The sequence below is a fragment of the Ictidomys tridecemlineatus genome, chromosome 10 (genome assembly GCF_052094955.1).
Source record: "Ictidomys tridecemlineatus isolate mIctTri1 chromosome 10, mIctTri1.hap1, whole genome shotgun sequence".
Taxonomy (NCBI): Eukaryota; Metazoa; Chordata; class Mammalia; order Rodentia; family Sciuridae; genus Ictidomys; species Ictidomys tridecemlineatus.
Genome location: NC_135486.1, coordinates 13832344 through 13856915, shown reverse-complemented (window position 1 = coordinate 13856915; position 24572 = coordinate 13832344). Strand labels below are relative to the sequence as shown.

The 24572-nt window shown below is 43.0% G+C and overlaps 1 protein-coding gene across 11 annotated transcripts in view; it reads right to left on the bottom strand.

Annotated features, from left to right (window-relative positions):
* The window catches only part of Cacna1e (calcium voltage-gated channel subunit alpha1 E), a 444235-nt gene that overhangs the window by 88437 nt on the left and 331226 nt on the right, over positions 1 to 24572 (bottom strand). For 10 of the 11 annotated variants that reach the window (XM_078022436.1, XM_078022437.1, XM_078022439.1 and 7 more), the window contains 4 exons: positions 7346 to 7461; positions 2666 to 2719; positions 1932 to 2021; positions 460 to 669 (listed from right to left, as the gene is read on the bottom strand). In XM_078022436.1, coding sequence (XP_077878562.1) covers positions 460 to 669; positions 1932 to 2021; positions 2666 to 2719; positions 7346 to 7461 — 470 coding nt within the window. The remainder of the gene's footprint in view (positions 1 to 459; positions 670 to 1931; positions 2022 to 2665; positions 2720 to 7345; positions 7462 to 24572) is intronic. The other variant, XM_078022441.1, reaches the window with a different exon arrangement.

The window sequence follows — 24572 nt, the reverse complement described above, 5'->3', positions numbered from 1 at the left end:
GAAGAATTAGACTTGCCCTCCCACCACCCACCTGTAAGTAACTCCTGGACTCAGTTGTACCCAGTGGCAGTCTTACCCAGAGCTGACCTTTTTGGTCCATGTAAAGTATCTATTGCCCTAAGAACTTTCTCCCTTGGACTTTCGTAATAGGAAGTACTTTCACCATTGAGTCTCCTCAAAATATTCCACAAAGGTCTCCTAATACATACCCCAGGTTAACCCATCCTGTTAACTAATCAGCAAGGATTTGTTTACATAATTCCATAAGAACTGAATTCTGGGAGCAGCTGTATGACAGCCCAGCCCCTCGCAGATGACTCTGGTCTCCCTCACAGTATAAAGGCACAGAACCCTGGGCCGACAGGAGGCTGTCAGGCTGTCCACGCTTTGCTCTCTGACACTCATTCCCGTCCCAATCACTTGCCCTCAGGAGGGGCCAAGCAGACACCCTTCACTTACAGAGGAGGTGAGTGAGCCACTGCGGCTGGTTGTGATGGACAATGGCCACACAGGCAGTGTTGAGTGCCACCAGGCTCAGGACGATCCAGTAAAACACCTGGGATTTAACCATGTGGCGAATAGAGATGCGCAGAAGCCTTTCCTTGTGCCGGAAATAGGAGGCCCCGTCTACTTTTGTGCTCTTGATACTGGCTCGAGCGAGAGGCGTACCTAAGCGGGGGAAACGAGGAGGAAGAATGAGGCTGCGAAACCTCCTGAGATCACCCTCCACAGCCAGGAGGCAGCCAAAGGGCAAGGTGGGCAGCTTGAGTCCCAGGGCAAGGTGACCGCCACATTGCAGGCCTGGGAAATCCCTATGTTACAGGCTAAGTAATTTCCACGGGCACAAACCCTGTTTTTCCTCTCCAAGACTCAGGCCTAGAAAATCAAAAGACTCCCAGGCAGGACAGCAAGCAAACACCCAGTGTCTTGAATCCTAATGGGATCATGTCTGTTTGTAAAAGATTGGGCTTCTCTCTGCTCTTTCCTTTTAAATATGCTTCAGACACCGGAATCCTTCTGCTGCATTTGTGATATTGCTGCTACTTGTGACAGAAAGCTTTGTAAGTCTCTTCTGCTTTTAAGGATGGAGTGAGATCCTGCCCTTTTCTGGGAGGAAAAAATCTGCCATTGGCCAGAATCTGTAAGAGAACCTGGGATTGAACTTCAGAAATACCAAAGGGTTGTTAAGAGGAATTAGTTTAAATTTCACATGATGGAAGGAAGTAAGTGCTACTATGGTTAAGGAAACGACTAAGTTCTCACGTCTGGGTCACTAGAAGCAATAGGTAGATTCTCAACATCCTGAACATGGGATGAGTGTCCCTTATATAAAATGCTTGGGACCAGAAGCATCTCAGGGTTCAGATTTTCTCAGACAGTGGAATATTTCCTATGCATCATGCGATATCTTGGGGATGGGACCCACATCTAAACACAGGATTCATTTATGTTTCGTATACGCCTTACCTACGTAGCCTGGAGATAATTTTATACAATATTCTTAACAATTTTTACAAGAAACAAAATTCCATGGTGTAGAATTTTCCACTTGTGGCACCATATCATTGCTCAAGAAGGTTCACATTTCTGAATTTTAAATCAGGGATGCTCAGCCTGTATCCCAAAGCGGGTTCTCAGGAGCACACCCAGGAGAGAGAGGATACCTTGGCAAATGAGACACAAGGGCCACACTTGGAGAACCCTAAACCCCACATTTCACATAAACAGCATTCCCTGCTCCTTTTCCTTTTCTTTTTCCTCCATTTAAATCACTGCCATCTAGATCCGATTCCCACGCTTTCCCTTAATTACATCCCTAAGTTCTGGATCCTGTGGGTTCTTTTCCTCCTTGTGGTTCTTCTCAAAAGACAGGATCTTCATTTTCATGGGAGATCCAGAGAAGTAAAAGAAGATCTGACTGGATCACTCACCCACAGAAGAGATATCAACGCAGTGCTCATCGCTGGAGTCTCGGGTCATGGCCTCCGTCCGGCTCCTTTTGATGGTTGCCCTTCGAAGCACTACGCCAGGGAAGGGGAAGGCCAGTGAGAGGCCACAAGTACACCCAGATCATCCTGGACAAAACTTTGAGGGCTGTAGGCAAGAGGCCTTATGCAAGGACCCTGTGACACAGGCGTCTGCCTTTAGTATTGGAGCCAGGGTGACAGAAATCGAGACTGTCTACAGAACCATGAGGGCTACGCTCGCTCGCGCCTGCTGAAACTCAAGAGCTCCGGAATCCTCGCTAGAGCTAGTGTAAATGCACTAGGTGAACAGACACTCCGAATCTACGCGTTCTGGCTCTTCATAAATAACGCCACTTCCCGGTAATGAAAGTGGTCCCAAGATGATCCCCACAAATCTTAAAACAAGATCCCTTTCTATACCACTGGTTGGATGATGGTCTTTGCACTGCACAACACCAATCACATGCCCTGGAACAAAGCAACTCTTGGGTTTCATTTTCATCACTTTAAAAGGCATTTAAATCTGTGACTCAATTCCCTTCATTTTAAAGCATGAGGGGTTTTATTACAGAGAGACTCGCGCCTCAAATCCCAGCGCTCCCCTCTTTTCTTTCTTTCTCTTGTTTTGATCAAGAGAGATGGCCACCTCAGAAGAGGGGCAAATGCAAACGGAGCAGGGTGTTGGAACACTTCCTTACCTTCCAGGGCTGACGTCCCAGCATTTTTATTTTCTTCAGCGAGCATGACTTCCTCTAGATGGAAAAAAAGAAATGGTTTAGTAAATGATCTGTTAACGCCAAATTATGGTGCAAAATGGAGATGCCTTGGGGACAGCACTGGCTCAAGGCAACAGGGTTCAGAGTCTGTCACGTGTGCCAGCACAGAAGAGCCCGAGTGCCACCCAGGAGCACAGGGTGCACAGAACAGGAAGGGGTCTCAGTGAGGGGCTGCCTGGGGTTTGAAAAATTCAGCCCTGTTCCCGATACCCTCTCAGGGGCACATCATGAGTGGCGAGAAGAGGTGGTCTTTTTAACTACATCCTCGAAGTTGATAGGAAAAAAAAAGGAACTTTTTTAGACCTTCTATACTTGCTTCTTTCTCTTCAAATCTCTTAAACTCTTTTCTAGTAATGGGATCATCCTTATTTCTCTTGTCAATGTCCCTTAGGCTGGGACACCTACCTACTCACCCAGAGGTGAGACCACATTCTAGCTGTGCCCCGTCCATGTCTCTTAGGACGGGATGAAGAAAGAGGCCTAAAGGTCCCAGAGAGGGGAGCGAGACTTGTGGGCTGCTTTCTCGTGGCCCACCATCTCTGTCTTGCCTTGGATGCGCAGAGCTTGAGCCAAAGAAGATTGGGCCCATTGTGAATTTACCCCAGGATATAATAATAAATATTTGGTTTTCATCTCCAGCTCCTGGCACAAAGCGCTCTATTCTATGCTAATGAGGTGACTCACGGCAGGCAAAGGGAACCTGGATAGCTGGTGGACAGAAAAACCAACCATATGATTAGAGAATTGGAACTTTAGTGTCTTCCCATCTCCACATCTGGGGAGGGAAAGGCGCTGGAGATCAAGTTCTATCAATCGTGGCCAGTGATGTAAGATTAAGCATTTAATACACTCAGCATGCCCATGAAATGAGGTCTCCATAAAACCCCCAGACCAATGGTTTAGGAAGTTTCTTGGTTGGGTGAAAACATCCATCTGCAGGGAGCACCCTCCTCAAAACACAGCTTGCCTCACAGATCGCAATTCCCGAGTTGAGCCCTTTATAAGTCATTTTAGCAAGTTGTTGAACTTGTCAGGAGTGGAGGCAAGGATCATGGGACTTTCAAATATACAGTCAGCGAGAAATGTAGGTCACCTGTGTCCCCTCTTTCCAGCATATGGAGTGGAGACAGTCTAGAGGGACTGTCTAACCTGTGGGGTCCATGCTAGCTTTGGGCGATGTTGAAGATCAAAGTACAACCAAACTGTTGAGACACCCATTTGGTGTTGAAAAAATGAAGAATCAGTTGGTATCATTTGCTGGTGAGCAGTCCTGTATTCCAGAGACGGGACATTATCTGAGGAATACTCCTTTCCTCAGATTGCAATAAACCTCACTAGCATCCCTACAGGAAGTACCGATAAAATCGCCCTTCTGCCCCAAATCTGGTGGACTCCTGAGAGCCCTCCTGGCAGTGAGATGCACGAGTTTTGATCTCACCCCTCCTCAACACCCAGGACAGAGAGCTGGAAGCCTTGCCAATCGTACCCCAAATCCCAGCTGCTGGGAATTCTAAGCAGACCCTATTAAACAATAGTTTAATTTAAGTACTTGTAACAAGTAACTTGTAAAAGGACAAGTAGGAGAGGGTATAGCCATTACCATAACTCCACCTGAATATAAAACAGAATATATAATATATTTCCCAGGGAAGCGAACATTTTGAGACTTGGACCTTATATGCAGGATGGCCATTATGCAAGTCATAAATGTTTAGCTTTCTTTTTTAAGTGCAGCCTCTGGCGAAACACTAAGCTAACAGGCTAAGTGTTATGGTGGGGTGCACCTCCATGCACACATATTTAGCCTTTTAATGCCATTTATAGCACATGTTATTTGGAGGGCACCGCTTTAAAATTAGGTCCTTGTTAAAACACCTCATAGCCACATTAATTACCTTAGCCAGAGAGTCAGTTTTGCTCTGCAGCAGTATCTTGCTTTAAGATGGGAAGATCTGAGAACCTCCAGGCAGAGGGGAGGTGTGGGGAGTGCTGAGGATCTCTGGGAAGCGCTCGAGGGCTCTGGATGTGCTGAAACCACCCCTCCCCCACCAATGCCTCTTGCCAAGTTCTCTTTCGAACTGGAGTTGTCTTTCCAGGGAAATGTAACCCATATGTCTCTGATTCACTCACGCTCCATTTGTAAAGGGAAGGGCCAGGAAGCACAACTTGACGTCACAGTGCCGTCTTTTTTCTTAGAAGGAGGAGAGTGCTGGGTTTGCTAACTGGAAGAAAGGGAAGCCCTGGAATTTTGCAGGTATCCGAGAAGCGCAGCCACAAAAGAATGGCGCACCCTGCCACCTGACCCTGCGTGGGATCACCGTCAGGGCTGGGAAGGTTCTTTTCTGGGTCTGCTGCCAGCTCACTCAGCAGTCTGTCAGATGGCTCCTCCACCAAGGACGCCAAGGACAGTGGGGAATGTCAAGCTGCCTGCCTGGCCTCGAGGCAAATCTGCAAGCCCTCCCGGGTGAGGCCGAGTTACCATTCTGGCAAGAGGTAGGCGAGGTTCATATTCACCTCACCCCCAAACAGCCTTGGTGGGGACAGGGCGAAACGGAAGTAGAGTCCACACGCACAGCTCATGCTTCTAGAAACAAGGAAATGTGCATGTCCTGAACCAGAATGTTTATTTCAATCATACATGCACTCTCTCAGCCCTTATAATCAAAAGTTGACTCCAGAACATAGAGAGCTTTTGCGCCTTAGTGTGTGACAGTGGCATCCCACAGCTCCCATGGAAGACTAAAGTGAAGGCAACCCAGGATCACAATTTCCCCACATAACCTCATCTATGGTATAATTTCTGCTAGGAATAGAGAAAGAAGCTGACTGTCATCATGTGTATATATATTTTTTTGATTTAAAAATATCACTTTTTCTGAAAGAAAATGAAGATCTATAACTGATAAAATCCAACCTTCAAAGTAATAATGAAAGCAAATGCATTCTTTTCATGGACAGATAGAGGATGATCGATGAGTTGAGCCACAAGCAGACTGGAATCTGGTGGCTCTGGGTATTGATGAAATCATGACAGGTTTGGGCTGATCCTCAGAGCTGGGACTTGGCCATTCCTAGAGCTAGGCCATGGGATGAGAAGTGGTCACAGCTCAGGCCTTAGGAAAACACCTCTTTCTACTCTCCCCTTACCTGGATGGCTGCAACGTGCTCATTAAAATCTTAAGTCAGCATGGCAGTGCTGTGCTCAGTCCAAAGCTCTTACCATGGCTCCTAAGGTCCTATGTGACTGCTGCCCACCCCTGACTGTCCCCACTGCGCTTCCTAACACCCTCCTCTTGTTTACTTGTGCCACTCCAGGTACGCTGCTGGCTCTGACCCACAATAGGGAGTTGGCCCTGATATACTCCTCTGGATCTTCCTGGGGCCCATTTCTTCGTCTTCTTTAAGTCTTGACACAAACAGGCCTATCCTAACCCCTCTATAGGATCACAGCACATCCTAGGCCTCCAGCCCTACCTTCTCCCACTGCTCCTACAAAAGGAGGGCTCAGGCCCTGACCCACCAACTCCATTTGTCCCTGACTCTTTTTTCTTTCTGCAGTTGACTTGGGAACCAGGAACAATAGGTCTGATAGATAAGCATCTTGATAACAAGGAACTGAACCTACCCCAAGCAATGGTGCAGTGCATAGAACAGAGCACCCCATGAGGAGATTGCTCCCCTGAGAGGAAGCAATCACCCCATAATGGAACCATGGCAGACCTTCTAAGTAAGAGCAATCATCCACCATGGTAACCGAATAGCCCCCTCAGGCAATGATGGCTTTCCTGGAGTTCACAGGAAATCCACCAGACCATGGCCTGACCAAGGTGACCTCCTCCACCAGCGACTCAAAATCCCGTCATTCAAGCCCCCAACCCTTGCCTTGTTCTCATTTTCTATAAAAACTCAAAGTTCCCATTAGACCCTTGAAGACAGATCTTAGATGATTGAACTTCTATTATCTGTTCTCAATGTGACCACACTGATTAAAGCTTTTTCAACCCACTTCAGAGCCACTCATCTCTTTGATTGACATATTGGGATGGGTGGCCAAGCCTGAACCCGATTTGTTGGCACTCTTGGAACCAAGGCCTTTGCCCTAAAACTCTGGTAACAGTATCCTCTTCAAGTTTATCTTTTTTTTTTTTTTAATTACTTTCTTTCCCCAACTAGAGGAGAATGAACTCCACCAGATATGAATTTTGGAGTCCAATTGGCTCATCATTGCCAAGTTCCTGAGAAAGGGCCTGGCACAAAGTAGGTGCTCAATATATGTTTGCTAAAGGTATCGATTGTTAGTAACAAGAAGAAGAGTATAAAAAAATCACCAACCCAAATGTAGGTCTAGGACTGAGTTATGTTAGGTTTTACCCAGTTCACCTTGTTAACTGCCTACCTCATGAACAATATTTAGTACAAGAACAGGGACAATCAGACCCCAGAGGAAGAAAATGGTACTAACAGGGAACCCAAATTGCTCACCAGGCACCCAGAGCATCTCTCTGCTGTAGCTAGGCTGCCCCTTGAATGAAGCTATTGGAAGCATCAGGAGGGGCAGGTGCCAATGGCGGTGCCACCTGCCCCAGCCCCTCCAGCCCTCACCTGCTTTGTCTATCCAGGCCCGGTAGCCATTCAGCTCCCGCTCTATCTGCTGCTGACGCCGAAGTTTCATGAACGCTCTTCGGTTCTCCACTCTCTCCCTCTCTTTGGCAAATTCCCTGTGGACAAAAAGGGCCAAATTCACTGGGTTTGGACACCACCATGGCAAACAGAAAGGGTGATCAAGGATTTCTGTACACCTCACATCCGCATCCCCTTTTCCCAAGCAGCAATGTGATCTTCTTCAAGGTTTAAACAGGAATCAGCCTCATTCAGCCTCCCTCACACAGGAGACCTGCCCAGATTGGTGGCATACCAATCAGGACCACACCCCCTGCTTGTTCTATTTTTAATTTTTTTTTTTTTAGTTTTCCCAAGGACTTTTATTTCTTTATATGTGGTGCTAAGGATGGAACCCAGTACCTTACACATGCTAGGCAAACGCTCTACGGCTGAGCCACAACCCCAGCCCTACTTACTTTATTTTGAAAGGGTCTTTCTTAGTCGTGTGACAAACTAGGTTTAAAAATACAACATTCCATCTCTTCAGGTAGAATGAAAGCCCTTCACCCTCTCAAGGACATAGCTATCCTTGGTGTTTTTGATAACAACACTGACTGATATATATGATGATGATTCAGTCTGGTAGAAAGTTTCTCCTACCCATTAACTTCTTTTACCCTCACAAGCATCCTCTGAAGCAGGCACGATTAAAATTATCATTTAAAAGATGTAGAAGTCAAGACTTGGGTGAAATAGCCTGTTGGAATTTGAACCTTAACCATAATGCTGTGCTACTTTTGGTGTCCAGTATGTTGTGGTGCTCAATAAGGGATGCCACTGAAGACCAATGACACTGTTGGGGGCTTAAGGGTTAAAGAGGGATGGTGTCATTTAAATAAGAAAGGTACCCAGCAGAAAGACAGTGGGGAGGTCCAGTGGGGCAGAGGGAGCTGAGACAGAGTAAAGCCATGGTGAAGGTCAGGAAGAAGACCGAGTCTGCTAACAGGCAGAGGGAACAGAGCCACCCCTGAGAATGAAAGGACCAAAGCCCCGTGAGAACAAGAATTCTCTGGGAAGAGGATCGAATTCAGTAGGTGAGGAAATGGGATGAACAAACAGTCCTTCATGTTTGGATTCCTACAGAAACCTCCCCAGCAAACCCCCTACAAGCTGGACTGCCTGCTTGCCTCTGTAGGGCTTTCCACCATGGCCAGGTGTTCTACTGCCCTGGAAGTTGTCCCACGTATTCAAGGGATCCCCAGGAACAAAGAGGCACAACCTGAAGATGAGGGAGTCCAGCTGCACAAATTGCTGCATAAATGTTACTCACCATGGCTGTTTCTTGAGGTTTGTAAGTAATATGATCCAAAGATATTTTAAAAAGATGACTCTAATAACTGAGATGTGTGAAGTGGAAAGGGAGACAGGTGGTCGAGGGACCACGAAGGTGCTGGGGCAATAGTCCAGGTAGGGAAGGATGAGCTCCTGAATTAGGGTAGGGTGGATTCAAGTGCCCTTTTGAAGCTAGAACCTAGAGAACAGTGGCACTAACTGGACAGGAGGATTGGAAAGACACTGAGGGTCCTACAAAATCCTCCTTCCTCTCCAAGGAAGAAGAAATGAACCAGAGGCTGAGGCGAGCACCCCAGTCACAATGCTGGGGAAGAGGAGAGGCCAGCCTATCAGATACTGGGGGACTTGTAGATGTCTGCGTCTCACCTGGCCCTCCTGCCAAGGTAGGAAGTGTTTATAATGGTGAGTCAAGCAGAGGATGTGGGGACAAGACACATTCTTCTGTGTCTGGCTGCAGATTCAGGGGGTTCTACATCAGGTGCCAATGTGGGGAGGGAAGGAGAGTGTCAAAATGAAGAGTAACTAGGGCCAGGAATGTCAGGGTAACAGTCAAGCCCTGGGATGCCTCCTGTTCTCCCCTTATCTGGATTTCGGGCATTTGTAACAAGGGTTGGGGAGGTTCACGGTGTCACCATCCAAAGTTCTGACATTTGCCTTACTGCTTCTTTCCAATCCTCCTGTCCAGTTAGTGCCACTGTTCTCTAGGTTCTAACTTCAAAAGGGCACTTGAATCCACCCTTCCCTAATTCAGGACCTTATCCTTCCCTGCCTGGACGGTTGCCCCAGCACCTACGTGGTCCCTCGACCACCTGTCTCCCTTTCCACTTCACACATCTCACAGCTATTAGAGTCATCTTTTTAAAATATCTTTGGATCATATTACTTCCAAAACTCAAGAAATAGCCATGGTGAGTAACATTTGTGCAGCAATTTCTAAGTTTTCCACGCGCCTTCATGTGTGTTGCTCATTTAATCTTTACAGCTATTCTGAAAAGAAGGTAGAAAAGGTATTTTTACCCTCGACTTTAAAATTAAGCAATTTGATCAAGCTTAGGCAAGAAATGGAGCTAGGATTAGAACCCAGACCTCTCTGCTCTAAGAGTCCAAGTTCTTTATATCCCACATATCTGCAGAGCCTGCAGCATTTCCATATAATATATAATACAGCATATTTCTGTATGCTACTTTATCTTTTCATATGCTCGTGTCTTGGTTTTTTTCAACTAAGTTCTTGGGAAATCCAGGAAGGCTCGACAGGAAGGAGCTAATATTTTGAGTAAGACCTTGCCAAAGGAGAATCTCAGAAACCTAGGACCAGAGGAACACAATCACCCCTGAGCATGTAGGGTAAGCATTGTGATGAGCATCTTCATTGTCCAGCTCAGAAAGTCAATCTCAAAGAGTCAAGTGGCCCTTTGGGAGGGTAAGTGTCTAAGGCCACAGAGCTACAAAGAGGAACCAGGACTCTCAGACCTTCTAAGTTCCACCTTCTTTCTACCCTGTCACCCCTTCCTCTCCAGTCTTCTCCATCCTCTGAACAAGGCACAAACACTAAATGTGGCCTTCAAAGTCTTCCACAGTCCGAGCCCAATCTCTCTTTAAACCTGACCCACCATTTCTCTCCTGCCTGCTGTCCACCAGGGCCATGCTCTGAACAGAGCACATTTCCCTAACTGAGGCATGGGCTGTCAAGCCATTTCTCTGCCTGAAATCCCTTTTACCTGCCCGAGTCTGTCAAAACTCAAGGCCAGGTTGAAATGCTGCCTCTTCTATTTAGCTCCTCCTACCCCTGACCCATCTTTTTTCCTCCATTCCATTTCTCCTCCTCTCTTAAGAGCTCACCTTATAGTCACATCTTAACTATGGCCAGTTGCACATGGGACTCTCTCTTCCCTGATACAGGAATGCTTTTGAGAAAACATCCTATCTCTTACTCAACTTTATTTTCTTGGATTAGAATAGGCCTGCACATTGCATCTATTCAATAATTTTTTTATTATTATTAAAAGTATCCAGGCTGATGAGGTAAGCACTGACAGCTCTGCTCTGGTTCTTCAGGAGTGCTCCGTTTCTACACTGACCCAGGATGCCAACAAGGTAGCCATAACTGGATATGGACACCACATCTTGTTAAGCTCTACAACCATCTCTGCAGGATTGATGAAACATGCAGTGTATCACCTCAATCTGAGCCCCAGAATGCCAGTGTTACCCAAGTTCTGCTGGGCTAGGCCAATGAATGCTAGTCTAACCCTCCCTGGGTATTTGGAAGTTTCCTGGCCCCAGCACTCACCAGCTGGGTTCCCTGATCCCTCCAACCTGGCCTCCTAGCTGGTACTCACACATCCAGAGCTCCACAGACACAACTGGGCTTTTGTTAGAAGACTCTGAGAGGAACAAAAAGAATGTGCTCCACTGGGGTCCCCTCCTAATCAGCCCTGCACCTCTGCAGAGGAAGAAGGACTTCACATCATGTTTATTAATTGGCTTTATCAATTTTGTTCTTTCATTGGGAGCCTGGAGTAGAAAGTCTAGCACCTGTGTCTTTCTCCTACTCTTGTCAACCCCTCCCTGGTTGTCACACTTGTTTACTCCCCCAGCTGATCTCCTGGACTAGTCTGCAGACTCTATGAGGCCAAGCAGAGCCTGCATGACGTCGCATCCCACCTGGTACCTATGGAGTTTAACCCCCCACCTGCTATCACAGGTGATTCCATAGCACATAAAATAGATAAGGAAACCTCATGTTCTTATGAGACATTTAAAAATTTTTTAATTTGTAAGTCATATTTATAAGTTACTTCATTTATATATTCAAAAACCCTGGAGATTCAGAAAGGTTGCTTGCCCGAGATCATCGGGTAAGGAGGAAGCAGAGCCAGAACTTAAGCTAATGCCAACTCCAGGTCGGCGAAGTTTCCACAATGCCGCAGCTGGCTTCCCTGCATTCCAGGGGCCAACCTTTAAAATCTACAAGAGTATTTCAGCCCAAGGCTGAGGGAAATGAGAACATAAAACCAAGGTTTTTTTTTTCTTTGTTTTTTTTTTTTTTTTGTTAAAAGGGTGGATTTCATTGAGACAGCAGAAAAGGGGGAAAAAAAGAACTATTGCTCTGTATTGGGTTAATTAGACTTAGAATAAAATTAATAGCATTAGTCAAGTTATTGATATATGTCTTGATTTTTGTGCCCATATCATAGTCACCATTTATTCATATACATATCGTATTCTGGAGAAAACAAGGCAAGCAGGATTCTGCTCCATTATAGCCTAAAATAAGAATATCCTAACCTTAGATTTAACATGTCCAGCAGAGTCCTGAGTATATAGATGACCAGGCCTGGGAAAGGAAAGGGAAGCATCCCTTCTTTCTTCTTTGCCAGGATCTTGGAGATTATTCAGATAATGATGCTTTTGCAAAGATAGTATATGACCTTGACCTTACTTAGTAACCAGAGGATCAGTGCCAAAAATCCCTACTAAATTTGGAATCTCATAGTGACCTTCTGAATATCTCAATGTATCCGATTCCCTTGTATCAAGTGATAGGAAGTAGAAGCATGTTCATGTAGCCCAAGGCCTCCTGGCACTAGTCTAGGCCTCAGGGTAAGGGGGCATACAACCAGCTTCTTGTCATTTGCTCTGTCCAGTGCTTCTACACCCATAGAAATTACAGAATTCAATGTGGGATGTGTTTAGACTTCTGGATTCCAAACATTCAGAACAAAAATACAACCCCACATGATGTAGTAGAAATATCACCAGACCTATTCTCAGAGCTAGGTATTCAGGTAACCTCTGCTGCTAATACACTGGCCAGCAACTCAGGTTTCTCATCAGTTAGACCTAACATTAGAGAGATATAGAAACCCTCTGCTCCTAACCAGAGGTAAGACACATCTGCTCTAGGAATCCTTACTGGATTTCCACAAGGGTGTAAAATGACGAAAATCCAAATTGTGTCTCATTGTAGACACTGCTCCTTACCCAACTCTGTTATTCGTAATTACAGGCCATTCTCCCACTCAAGCCTTGGGAGGAAAGCTTGGAGCTCCCCTCAAGAGGTAGCCTGAAAGAAAGGTGAGTGGGTGGGTAAGCCTGGACGGGTCCCTCTTCCTGTCACCCCAAACACATATCAAGTTTAGCTTTCTACATTTCAGTTACAGGATCTAAGAAGGCTCGTCTTTATGTACTGCATGGTTGAGCAGTTTTCTTCTTTCTTCCCAGTTACTGAATTTACATTTGTGACTGTTTTTGTTTTCCAGCAGTTTACATGAGAGCCATAAATTGTAAAAATCAACTTTCCATACACAGCCAATTCTACAGTGTTCACAATAAGATGGAGTGGAAGAATTACATAGATAATCTCAGACAAGGTAGAATGCACCAAACATTTATCATGCATGCCTAGAGAGATGAAGGCAGAGAAGGTAGAGTTTTTTCAAATCACATTTAGATGGATATTAAAATTGATGTCTAAATTATCAGTTTATGGACCAATTAAGGAGCCCCTGCCACTGATAATTCTTCAAGTGGCTGATCTGTACTATTAATAAATTAAATTGATCCTAGACCATAGGGTAAGGATAAGAGGTATTCAAATTTCTAGAATTTGTCATGACATTGCGAACTCTTGGGGATTAGAAGAGGGGTTTGCTCCAGCCTGAAATTCCTCAGCATCACAGAGCATGTGGACAGGCATCTGTAGGTTTACCTAGTGAGGAAGATGTTCTGGAAGGTCTGTTGTGGCAAGAAACCCTCTGGTGGAGGACTGCTTGGCTTCTACAGCTGCTAGCTCCAAAGTGCTCCTCCTGATTCACTGCACCAAGGGAGCTTTGTTTACTGATGCGGAGGCCCTTGGTGCTGTCATGGCAACCAAAAGGATGACAAAGCCCGCCAGGATGGGCTGGCCTGTGTGACTCAAAGATCTGTTTACCCACACTCCTGTATACACTTGCACGCTTCATCACACACACATTGGCAGACACACACGATCACACTGGCCCCCTAAAAGCATATGTAGACAGACTATGCCAGGCACGCAAATAGCCACCTGGTCATTTCCTATTAATCTTCAAAGTTCATATTTTCAGAGGGCTATGCTACCTACAAGGGAACCTTGCCAATGTGCTTATAAGATCTTTTGGAGGAATTTGGGTTAGACATCAAGAAAACCCTCTTCAAACCTAAGAGTTCTGAAGCTAACGCAGAAATGAAGGAAGTCAGATGGGCAACTGTGTTGGGCGTGGTTTAATAGCATTTCCATTGGAAAGAGGGCTGGAGGCAAGGGGCAAGACATTTTTAGTGTTTCTGCGTTTTCAGCATTCAGTGTTCTTGTGAGCTCAGGGAACCTTTTCTCCCATTTTTCGGAGGGGCAAACACAGCCCCAGAAAAGGTAAACACCTAACTAAAGGTCACACAGCTCAGGACGATTGCAGGTATTTATCCCTCGACTTATTCCAGAAAGGATCTAAAGAGACTTAAAGGCCCAAACAGAACCTAGCCTTCTCATCCCATTCAGTGGCAACTGACAGCAGGTGAGTGTCCAGGTGAGGGAAGGATGCAAGCACCAGGCACTGCGTCATCCCTGGCACTCTTCTCCACAGTCGGGCACCTGGGCAGGGCTCCTCACATGAGCAGAAACTCTTCCCTAAGTGGTTAAGGCAAACAAATGGCCTCACACAGACTTCTGTGTCCCACCCTTACCCTTCCACCCTGTATCCATAGCAATGAAAGAAAGGCCATGAGTCTTACTGATCAGGCAGGGAGGACATGACAGATGGCACGGCCCGTCCAAGCCCAGCCTCTTGTGTGCAGCACATTAAGGTACAAAGTGAGGTCACAAGCTTACCAGTCCAAGGCCTATGGTATGTGGCAGCTGACTGCAGCATCACTGAGATTTCCCAGCTCCAGAGCCAGTGCCATGCCACATCTTCATGACATTTTAGTTACAAGCACTCAAAGAGGCAGAGACTTTTTAGAAACTCGGGGAGTGAATGGTCTTTTTTCCTTCTCTTCTAATATTGAGATCTCACTTGAGGAGATGAAGGGGGAAAAGGCTTGGCAAAGAAGCAGTCAAGGGATAGCGAGGGAGCTGGAACATGCGTCCCGATTTTCCTTTTGGCCATGAAACTGGTATAACCCATAGTGCTGAAGCATAATGATTAACAGTTCTAAAACTGGACAGACCCAGGTTTGGATCCTAGCTCTTATCATGGTGTGATCAGAAGTCCTTAACCTCGATCTCTATAAAAAAATCTGAATAAATACCATTCCCATCTCAGATGGTTATTGGGAAGATTGAATAATAGATGGCGAGAGCCACAAATATCATCTAGCACATCATAGGTGCTCCAAGTGGCTATGGTAGTACCGACATTTCTGAGACTGTATCATGATATAGATGGTCTGTTGCCAAGACCACCTTCTTTGTTTATTCTACTTCTAAAACATAATTTATGAGTGCTAACAACATGGTAGGCATTGGAGATACAGCAGCAGATATAAAAGCAAACTCCTTGCCTCCACCCAGCTTTCATTCCTGTGCAAGAGAAAGAAAATAGTCAAGAAAATAAGTACAGTAAGCAGTGGGTTGAATACTAGCCGATGCTCAAGAAGTACAGTAAGTATGGAAGGCAGGGCTGGAATTTTGGGTTAAGTGACCAGGGAGGTCCTCAGAGAAGACTCAGAATGATGCAAGACACAAAGGGAAGTCATGAAAGTATGTGGGGAGGGGCACTTCAGGGAGAGGTGACAGCCAGGGCAGCACCGTGGGCAGGAACATTCTGGAAAAGATTTTGAAACGCAAATAGGAGCCAATATAGCTGGAGTGTTCTGAATAACTAGAAGATGAACGAGATGAGTCAGTGTGGGTAAGAGGCCAGGTGGAGGACTAGATCACACAGGACCTTCGATGTCCTCTATTTCACCACTCGGAATGACTGGGAAACCACTCGTGGAGTTGTAGCACAGGAGTCACGGGACTTGGAATTTTCAAACGTCTCTGGCTGCCCTGTTGAGAAGCAACTAAAGGGGACAGAAGCAGGAAGAACTTGCAGGTTATGTCCAGATGGTGGTGGCCTGGGACAGGGCGGTAGGAGTGGGCTACTGAGAAATAGAGTGCTTTGGACACCTGGGATGTGGAATGGAAGAGATGAGTCAAAAATGACTCCAGGGCTTCGGCTACCACAACTGGAAGGATGGAATTAAGTTAACGGAGATGAAGAGACACTGGGCAGAGCAGGTTTTCAGTGCAGGAAGATCAGGATTTCCGCTGCATGTGTAAGTCAGCTGTGGATCCCAACACATTCATATTAAAGATCAGTATGCCCAACTGCATTCTGTTATCCACAAGTCCCCATTAGCCGCACGAGATGTGCCAACTTCTCCAAAGATTATCTGCTGAGAATGAAACAGAGCCAGCCTAGATTCTACCACCCTTCCTGCTCCCCTTAAGCATGTGCTAGAAAGACGTTAACGATTTTTCAGCAAAACATAATCAAGAAATTGTTGTTGCTAGCGTGGTAAATAAAATTCAAAACAAAACAAAACCCACAAGTATTCCTGAATGCTTCTTTGCTCATTCCAAGCATCTCACAGTTCCTCTTTGGAAGCAGGATGATCAAGGAATAGCCTGTGCTGTTATGAGACACAAGTGGCAAGTCCTCACATGGCTGTCCTTAAAACCTTTCAAGGAGGGAACTAGGGGACCACACTCTTATCCCCATTTTGCAGATCAGAAAAATAAAGGCCTGTGGAACACTGAACGACAAGTCAGGGAACAGAAAGACCAAGCTCTAAAGCACAATTCAGATCTCCCTGCTGTTTAATTATGCACCAGCCTGTGCCACCTCGGTTTGGCACACAGATACTATCAAGGCATGAACTCAAAGCACACATGTCGCTTCCTCTTTCTATATACACACACATAATAGTGTATGTTTCAGTCACAATATTTCAGCGGGTTCAAAGCCCTGTGGTGCGGGAAGAATGAGCCATGGGGAAGAGCAAGCATTTCCAATTCTTCTTTCTCCCCCACCCACACCCCCCACGGCACTCTAATTACAGTATGAAAGAAGCATCTTGACAGAGAACAAATGGCTGTGTTCTTTGAAGAGACACATTTCACACTCCTTTTTAGGAGCCACTGCAAGCGGTTCCCTCCCCAAAAGCTTTGGAGGTGCCAGAGGAATGGGTGGGTGCGGCTGTGTTCAAAGGAGTGACTGAGAGTTTATTACCAGGTTGGCCAATATGCGTTTACCACTGTGTGGGTGTGGATATGGAGCCCTTTACAAAAAGCTTTGATAGCTTCCCAGAATCCTTTGCTCAACATCCCCACATAATTTAAACATTAAAGGTTCCTCTCAGGAAGATAAAATGTCCTGGTTCATCATCAAAGATTCTTGTGAAAACAAGCCTTTCCTGTGCTTTTGGGGTGAACAAGTGGAACACAAGACCCAAAGCTGATGGAAAGGGAATGGAGGAGACAGAGGGGAGGTCCGAGAAAGGAGAAGGAAGTTTGAAAACCTGACATGGGCTAAGGCATGGGATGTGAGCTCAACACAGGGTGGCTGACCTGATCTTTTGATCCTCATCATTTTGAAACAATTGGATTAAAATGGGATGTATGTAGTGCAGTGTTCATTCACATATCCATTCATTCACATCTTCTGGGTGTATTAGAAAGTCCCTCAAACTTAGTTCCATTCCTCAGACAGGAAATCAAGGCTTAGGACAATATCTACACTTGCCCAAATCACTAAGTCTTTAAAAAAAAAGATGCTGCACCTCAATCATTTCCAGTCCTTGTGTTTATCCACTTATTCATTGGTGACCCCATGATGCTCTTGTTCATTAACAGACCTGTAATAACTGGTCTAACATAGTAAACATCTGTGGAGCAGCCAGTCTGAGTGAAGAAACTTCATGTACCCAATAGGTGACCTGACACAGAATAGTTTCAGAGATTAGAAGAAGAGAAGGATAGGCCCAGCGGAGTAGGACACATGCCCTGTGCCTTGGCCACTCCACAAACAAGACCAGCTCCATTACAGGCTCATCTTGAAGATGTATGGGTCCAGGGTGCCCAGAATCGGCAGGATATAGGGTGTAGTGGCTAATTTTGATTCCAACTACTTCTTCCAAGAGAGGCTGCTTCTCTTTGGCTTCCATAAAAACCTGTGGTTCGCTCCTTCTCAATTTCCTTTTCTCCTCTAATACTGGAGTGCTCTGGGGCAGGCCTAGAGTGTTCTCTCCAGCCATGTTCTCCCTCTAGGTGATCTCACCCAAGTCCAAGGGGTCCACACCATCTCCATGCTAGACTTCCAAATGTGCATCTCTAGCTACCAATTCACCACCAGCTCCAAACCCATCTACACCACTGCCTACTTGGATGTCAGCAACTTGAATGTCAAGCAGGCATCTCCAGCTTAACAAGGCCTGAATTTTTATTTCTCCCCCAAATTGTTCCTTATCTAGTTTTTCCTACATCAGGAGATAACATCACCTAAGCCAGAGTGATTTCCATTTCTTGCCTTTTTCTCATTCCAATATCAACCAAATCATAATGCCAGGCACTTCTACCAACTTCTTTCCAACTCCACTGCTATTAACCTAGACCAAGCTTCCGTGGTCTCTTGCCTGGATCCTTCCAACCTTCAAAGTTTCCAATAAACTCCCTCGCCAAATTCCCGTTTCTATCCTTGTCCCAATCCTTCTATTTCTCTCATAATATAAAAGAGGGGGTAATTTTTTTAAAATACAAAACAAGCCATGATACCCCACTGTTTAATAATAGGAAGTCAGAGGAGAGAGTTTTAAAATCCAAACTCTTTATTAGGGTCTCCAAGACCCTCTTTGGATCTGATCCTTATCTCTTCCCCTTCTTTCCTGGTCACAAAGCCAAAATTAATAATCATGCTACCCGTTATACTCTACTCCACCAACCTGTTTCATTACTATTTGTTACTAGAAAACTACCCCAACTACCTTGTTTACAAGGTACAGAGTTTATAGCTTTAATGGGTCACCCATAAGTAAGTGGATAAACACAACTAGAAACACTCGAGACACAGCAGCTTCTAGTACTGGGAACTACTAGGTTTTCTATCTTTCCACAAGAATGTGAGCTATATGACCAAAGGGTTTCTTCTGCCATGTTCATCATGGTGTCCCCCAGTGTCCATGATAGTGCCTGCATATACTTTTAAATGAATGCGAAAAGGTAATACTTATACTTTTTGGTCTCTAGAAGTTACCAGTATGAGTTATGGTTACTCTAAATCATTTCTACTGGTAAGGTGATCAATCTCACTGCCTCCAGGAAACAATTCTCAACCAGACCAATCTGGAAACAAGTTGTGTGTCTTGTTTTTGACATTTATATAAACTTTCAAAACCATTCCAAAGATATAAAGCATCACTGTAGTAGAAAATTCTTTATTCAGCCTAAATATCTTCTGCAACAATTGAGACTTTATCCCTCTGTAGTCTCACTACAATTGTTTATCATCCCTTATTTAGAAGTCTTTCTTAAATTGAGGGCATTTAATAAATCATCAACTTCTGTCTTACAGTTAACTTCAGTTCTTCACTGAAATACAATGAATTATTACCTCATTGAAAATGTCACCGCTTATTAGAGGCAAATGCTACAGAAGCATAGACGAGAAACAAGCAAGGATATTCTCCTCCTAAACAGCAGATATGTGCTAGTTAGTAGTATTAGAACTGTCATAGATGTTAGTGCTTAGGACATAACTAGTTGTATATTTATTATGAAGTCCTCACTGAAAATCAAGGACTTCATAACAATAAACACAACTAGAATTATGAAATGTCAGGAGAGAATTAAACCTGAGATCTAGTAAAAACGAATTGTACTTGGATTTGATGCACCTATCTTTGCATCAGATTATGGGTAAGCTACTCAACCTCTCTGCAATTTGATTTCCTAAAAAATGGTTCTAATAAAAATATCTACCTTGCAGAGCTGGTGTGTCAATGCGCTCGCATGGTCAAAGGCACTGATCATGTCTCCTAGCGTGAGAGATTTTCAATAAATGTGAGTGGACTCTGAAGCTCCAAAGAAGCTGGTTCTTTGGCAAAGCTCTGCGAGTGAACTGCTCGTCATTTATCACATTGGGATATTAACTTGAATTAAGCATATGGGTCAAGGATAATATAAATCAACACTGTAGAAGAAAAAATAGCATGAAGTTCTCAGAGGAGAAAAGCCCATCTTTTGACAAAGATGAATACGGGTGACTGATCGACTCTTTCTCACTTATAACTGCTCACCATCTTCAGAGAAACTCTTTCACCTGGGTCTTTTGGGTGAGATTTCCTCCACAGAAGACTCTGCAGAGTTTGGAGCCATTGGGGACCTGTGTGTAAATGAATACACCAGGAAGAAAGCTGCCAGTGTGAACCACAATCCCCACACCAGTGGAGACCTCCAAATTCTTCCAAGGCTCTTAACAAAATCCACTCTTATGTTTTTATGACCAGCAGGAGATCTGTTCCTCACAGGGCAGTGGTACTCCAACTCTGGTCTGACCCATGCTCATCTGCAAACTGTTTCCAGTCTGTGTGCTATAAAATAAATTCAGACAAGGAAAGCACCCAGTAACTTCTATAACGATTCAACAGACATTTTATGGCTATTGAGTATAAGAATAAAAATTAGGGGTCTTTGTTTTATCTCTCTTTTTTTTGGGGGGGGGCAACTCATTTCGGAACAGATGTATCTCCACAAGACGATCAACACACACTAGACAAGAGACTTTCTTTAAAAAGTGATTCTTCATCAGAGAGTCGAGAAGCACTATCTGGAACAAAAACTATTTCTGTGCAGCTAGAAGATGTGACACTGGGACCATCATAGTAATCAACACTATTTTATGTTTAGGTATACCAGAAACTCTGCTAAATGTTTTGCAAGTGGTCTCTTAATTTTCACAAAGCATAAAATACATACTCTCTCATTATTTTAAAAAGGCCAAAGGGTATTTGAAAACCTGTTCAAGTTCATCAAACAAGGCAGTGACAGAGCCAAGTTCTTCTGACAATGGGTCTAGGGGTCAGTTAGGAGCGGGAGGCCTGTACCTCTGTTGCCTTAGGATTATATAGGTAACATTTTGCCACAGCTTTCCTATGTATTTTCTCTTCTTTCTGTGTGTTCCCCTCCTCTGTGTTTAATTCTTTTCTGTCTTCTCTTCTGCTTCTTGTACCCCAAGATATACTAGGTTTAAAGGATAAAACCTGAGATAAGGATAACCTCTGAGCTGCTTGCAGGATGTCTCATCTTCATTCCTCAATTTTTCAGAGCAGGATGAAGCCATTAAAAAAAAAGGCATTAAACTCACATTCTCATCATTTCCAGGAAACAGGAAATTTACACTGCTCTTGTACTATCAACAGTCGCTACTAGAAATGGATCTCCATTAATAGCACTAATCTGTAATAGCATAAATAGTAGCTATATCCTTTTTCAAGTAAATGTGTTCTATAATAAACACTGATCCTGATTTCTTTTTGCTTTTTTTCCAATACTGGAAATTGAACCCAGGGGTACCTTAAGCACTAATTTATATCCATACTTTTTTTTTTTTTTTTTTGAGACAGGGCCTCACTAACTTGCCCAGGCTGGTCTTGAACTGATAATCCACCTGCCTCAACCTTCCAAGCAACTAGGATTACAGGCCTGTGCATCCAGCAACACTGATCATTATTTTAGATACCTTGCATCTAAAGCAAGATATCTAAAGCATCATAAATTATAAATTTAAAATGTTACTTTGTGACAGGATGAATCAGACATAACTTTCCCATGTTCATATTCGAATACCCAACCAATGAAACTCCACCTCATGTACAACCACAAGAATGGGATCCTAATAAGTTACACTCCCCAGATGTATGTCAAAATACACTCTACTGTCACGTATATCAAAAAAGAATTTAAATAAGTTGTTCTTATCTGAAAACATACCTGTAAACATTGGTGAATATATGTGGCTACATCTGAAGTGATGTAAATGTTACATGTAATGGGCATATACATACGTATATACAGAACCCTACTTATAGGGAAACTGACACCTAAAGAAATATGCTATGCCAACATTTTTTTCCAGAGGTTTACCTTTTTTTTTTTTTTTATTTATGTCTGATATTTACCTACTCCTTGTTTTGGTTTCGTTGTTTTTCTGTAGTAATGCTTCCTTGAAAGGCTAGTAAGTATACACTTACTTCTGATGGAGTCACTAGATAGAATTAAGCTACATGATTTTGTTCACTTGTGAAGTACTTACTATATATTTTCACCCAATGCTGCTTAGAAAATGGTTGTGTTTTTAGAGAGAATCTAAAAAGTCAAAGAACTGTCTTCTCTGGCAGAGCGATTTCGCTGGTGTTCCAAAAATCCCTTTCACACAAAATATCCAGGTGCTGATAAATTATAACAAGCATACTAATCAATGCATCCCCAAGCTTACAGAAAAGTGAAAGATATCTCCAAGGTATCAAAACCCAGATATACCTTGCACGAATATTTTATCTTCATCTGTGTCTTATTTGTATTTGTTTTCTTAAGGGGTATCTTTTGATGAACTAAAATTTTTTGTTTCGACAAAGTCCAATTTATCAGCTGTTTTGGTTTTATTATTTGTGCATTTTGTATTCTGTCCAAGAAATATTTTTCTAGTCTTCAAATATATTATTAAATTAAATTTGATCTAGAAAGAGTATGGTCTCAAGGTCCCTTCCCCCCCCATATGAATAAACAGTAGATTTGGCAAAATTTATTAAAAAGACTTCTCTTTCCCTATTGGGTGTGCACTTGTCAAAAATCACCCACCCACATATCTAGGGGACTCTCTATTCTACTCCATAGATCTATTACTCCATCCTTACATTGATACCAACTCATCTTCATTACAGTAGCATTTTGATAAATCTTAAAGTGAAGTTGTGCAAATCCTACAGCTTTGTTCTTTTTCACTTTTTCTTCTTTAAAGACTCTGCATTTTCATATCAATTTTTGAACCATTTCATCTATTTCTTCAGATTAGCTTGTGAGAATTTTGATAAAGATTATACTGAATCTACCTATCAATTTAGGGGTACTGGATATCTTAACAATGTGATGTTTTCAATTCATTAGGATGGCATGTCTCTCCATCCTTTAGGACTTTTTAAAATTTCAGCAATATTCTAGAGTCTTTTATGCAGAGGTCTTGATATCTTTGTCAGATTTAATTCTAGGGAACTTGATTATTACTTTTTGAATTTTTAAAATTCACTTTTAGCTCATTTAAATTGAAATTGAATTTAATCACTGCAAGTATATATAAAATTTTTATAAAATTTTTGTTTTATATATCCTGTTGCCTTGCTAAATTCACTTACCAGCTCTAGTAATTTTTGGAGTCTATTGTGTTTACAAAATATACAATCACGTCAACTAAAAAAAAAAAATCTTATTTCTTCCTTCCCAACTTATGTATCTTTTATTCCTTTTCCTTGCCTTTTTAAAATAGCTCAGATTTACATAACAGTGTTGAAAAGAAGAGGCAAAACCAAAGTTCTTGCCATTTCCAGCTTATAGGTGGAAAGGAATATTTCAAAATATTTCAACATTAAGTATGATGCTAGCTGTGGTATTTTTAATAGATGTCCTTTTGTCAGACTGAGAAAGTTCCCTTCTATTATTGATTTATTGTGAGATTTTACTATACGGGAGCAGTGAATTGTGTTCAATTCTTTTGAAGCATGTGTTGAGATGTTATAAGCTTTTTTCCTTATGTTTTGCTGATATGGCATATTATGTTGACTGGTTTTCAAACGCTACACCATAACTTTTTTTGCATTCATGCATTAAACATTACTTGCTATTGATGTACTGTCCTATATTCTGCCACATTTGATTGTAATATTTTGTTATGAAAGTTTGAGTCTATGTTCATCATGGGTATTATTTTGTAGTTTTTTTAAGACACACTTGTCAGGTTTAACTACTGGGATTATGCTGACATCAACCGAGTTGGGGTGTTCCACACGCCCCAACATCTCAAGACTTTATGACAGGTCAGTGTTACTTCTTTCTTAATGTTCACCCTAATCGGTGGGTAAAACAATGGAGTTTGGAGTTTTCTTTGTAGAAAAAGTTTTAGATTAGGAATTTAATGAATCTGACTTTATTTATATTTTCAATTTCTTAAGTCAGTTTAGGCAACTTGCCATTTTAGGTTTTCATTTTAGGTTTCCTTGAAAACCTAAATTCAATGGCTTATATAAAATGGCATAATATAAAATATGCCATTTTATATAAGCCTGAATTTAATGGCACAAAATTATTTGTGATATACTCTTATATTTTCTGTTGATATGCAGTGATTAATTCAAATCAGGTGGAAGGGAGTAAAGAAAAACACAAGTCATCCAAATTTCAAAGTTAAATTACAGAGCTGTGAAGACAGCACTGAAGAAAATGTCAGTGAATAAGGATACATATGTACACACACACACACACACACACACACACACACACACACACACACACCATTTTGGCAAAGGAGCTAAGGAAATATAATGTAGCAAGGATGATATGAAAATATTTTATACACACATTTTAAAATATAGCAAAGAAATCAAGCAAAAGGGATATTATATATGATGAAGATCTTAAATAAGTTACAACTTCATAATAAAAAGTAATAAATGAAGAGGAAATATTTGAAAAGTCAATGCCCGAATTTTCCAGAACTGATGATATATTCAGATAAATATAGTACGTTCAATACATGTAAAAGCACAAAATCCACAATTAGAACCATTTTGAATAAAATTACATAACACCAAAGACAACTTCTTT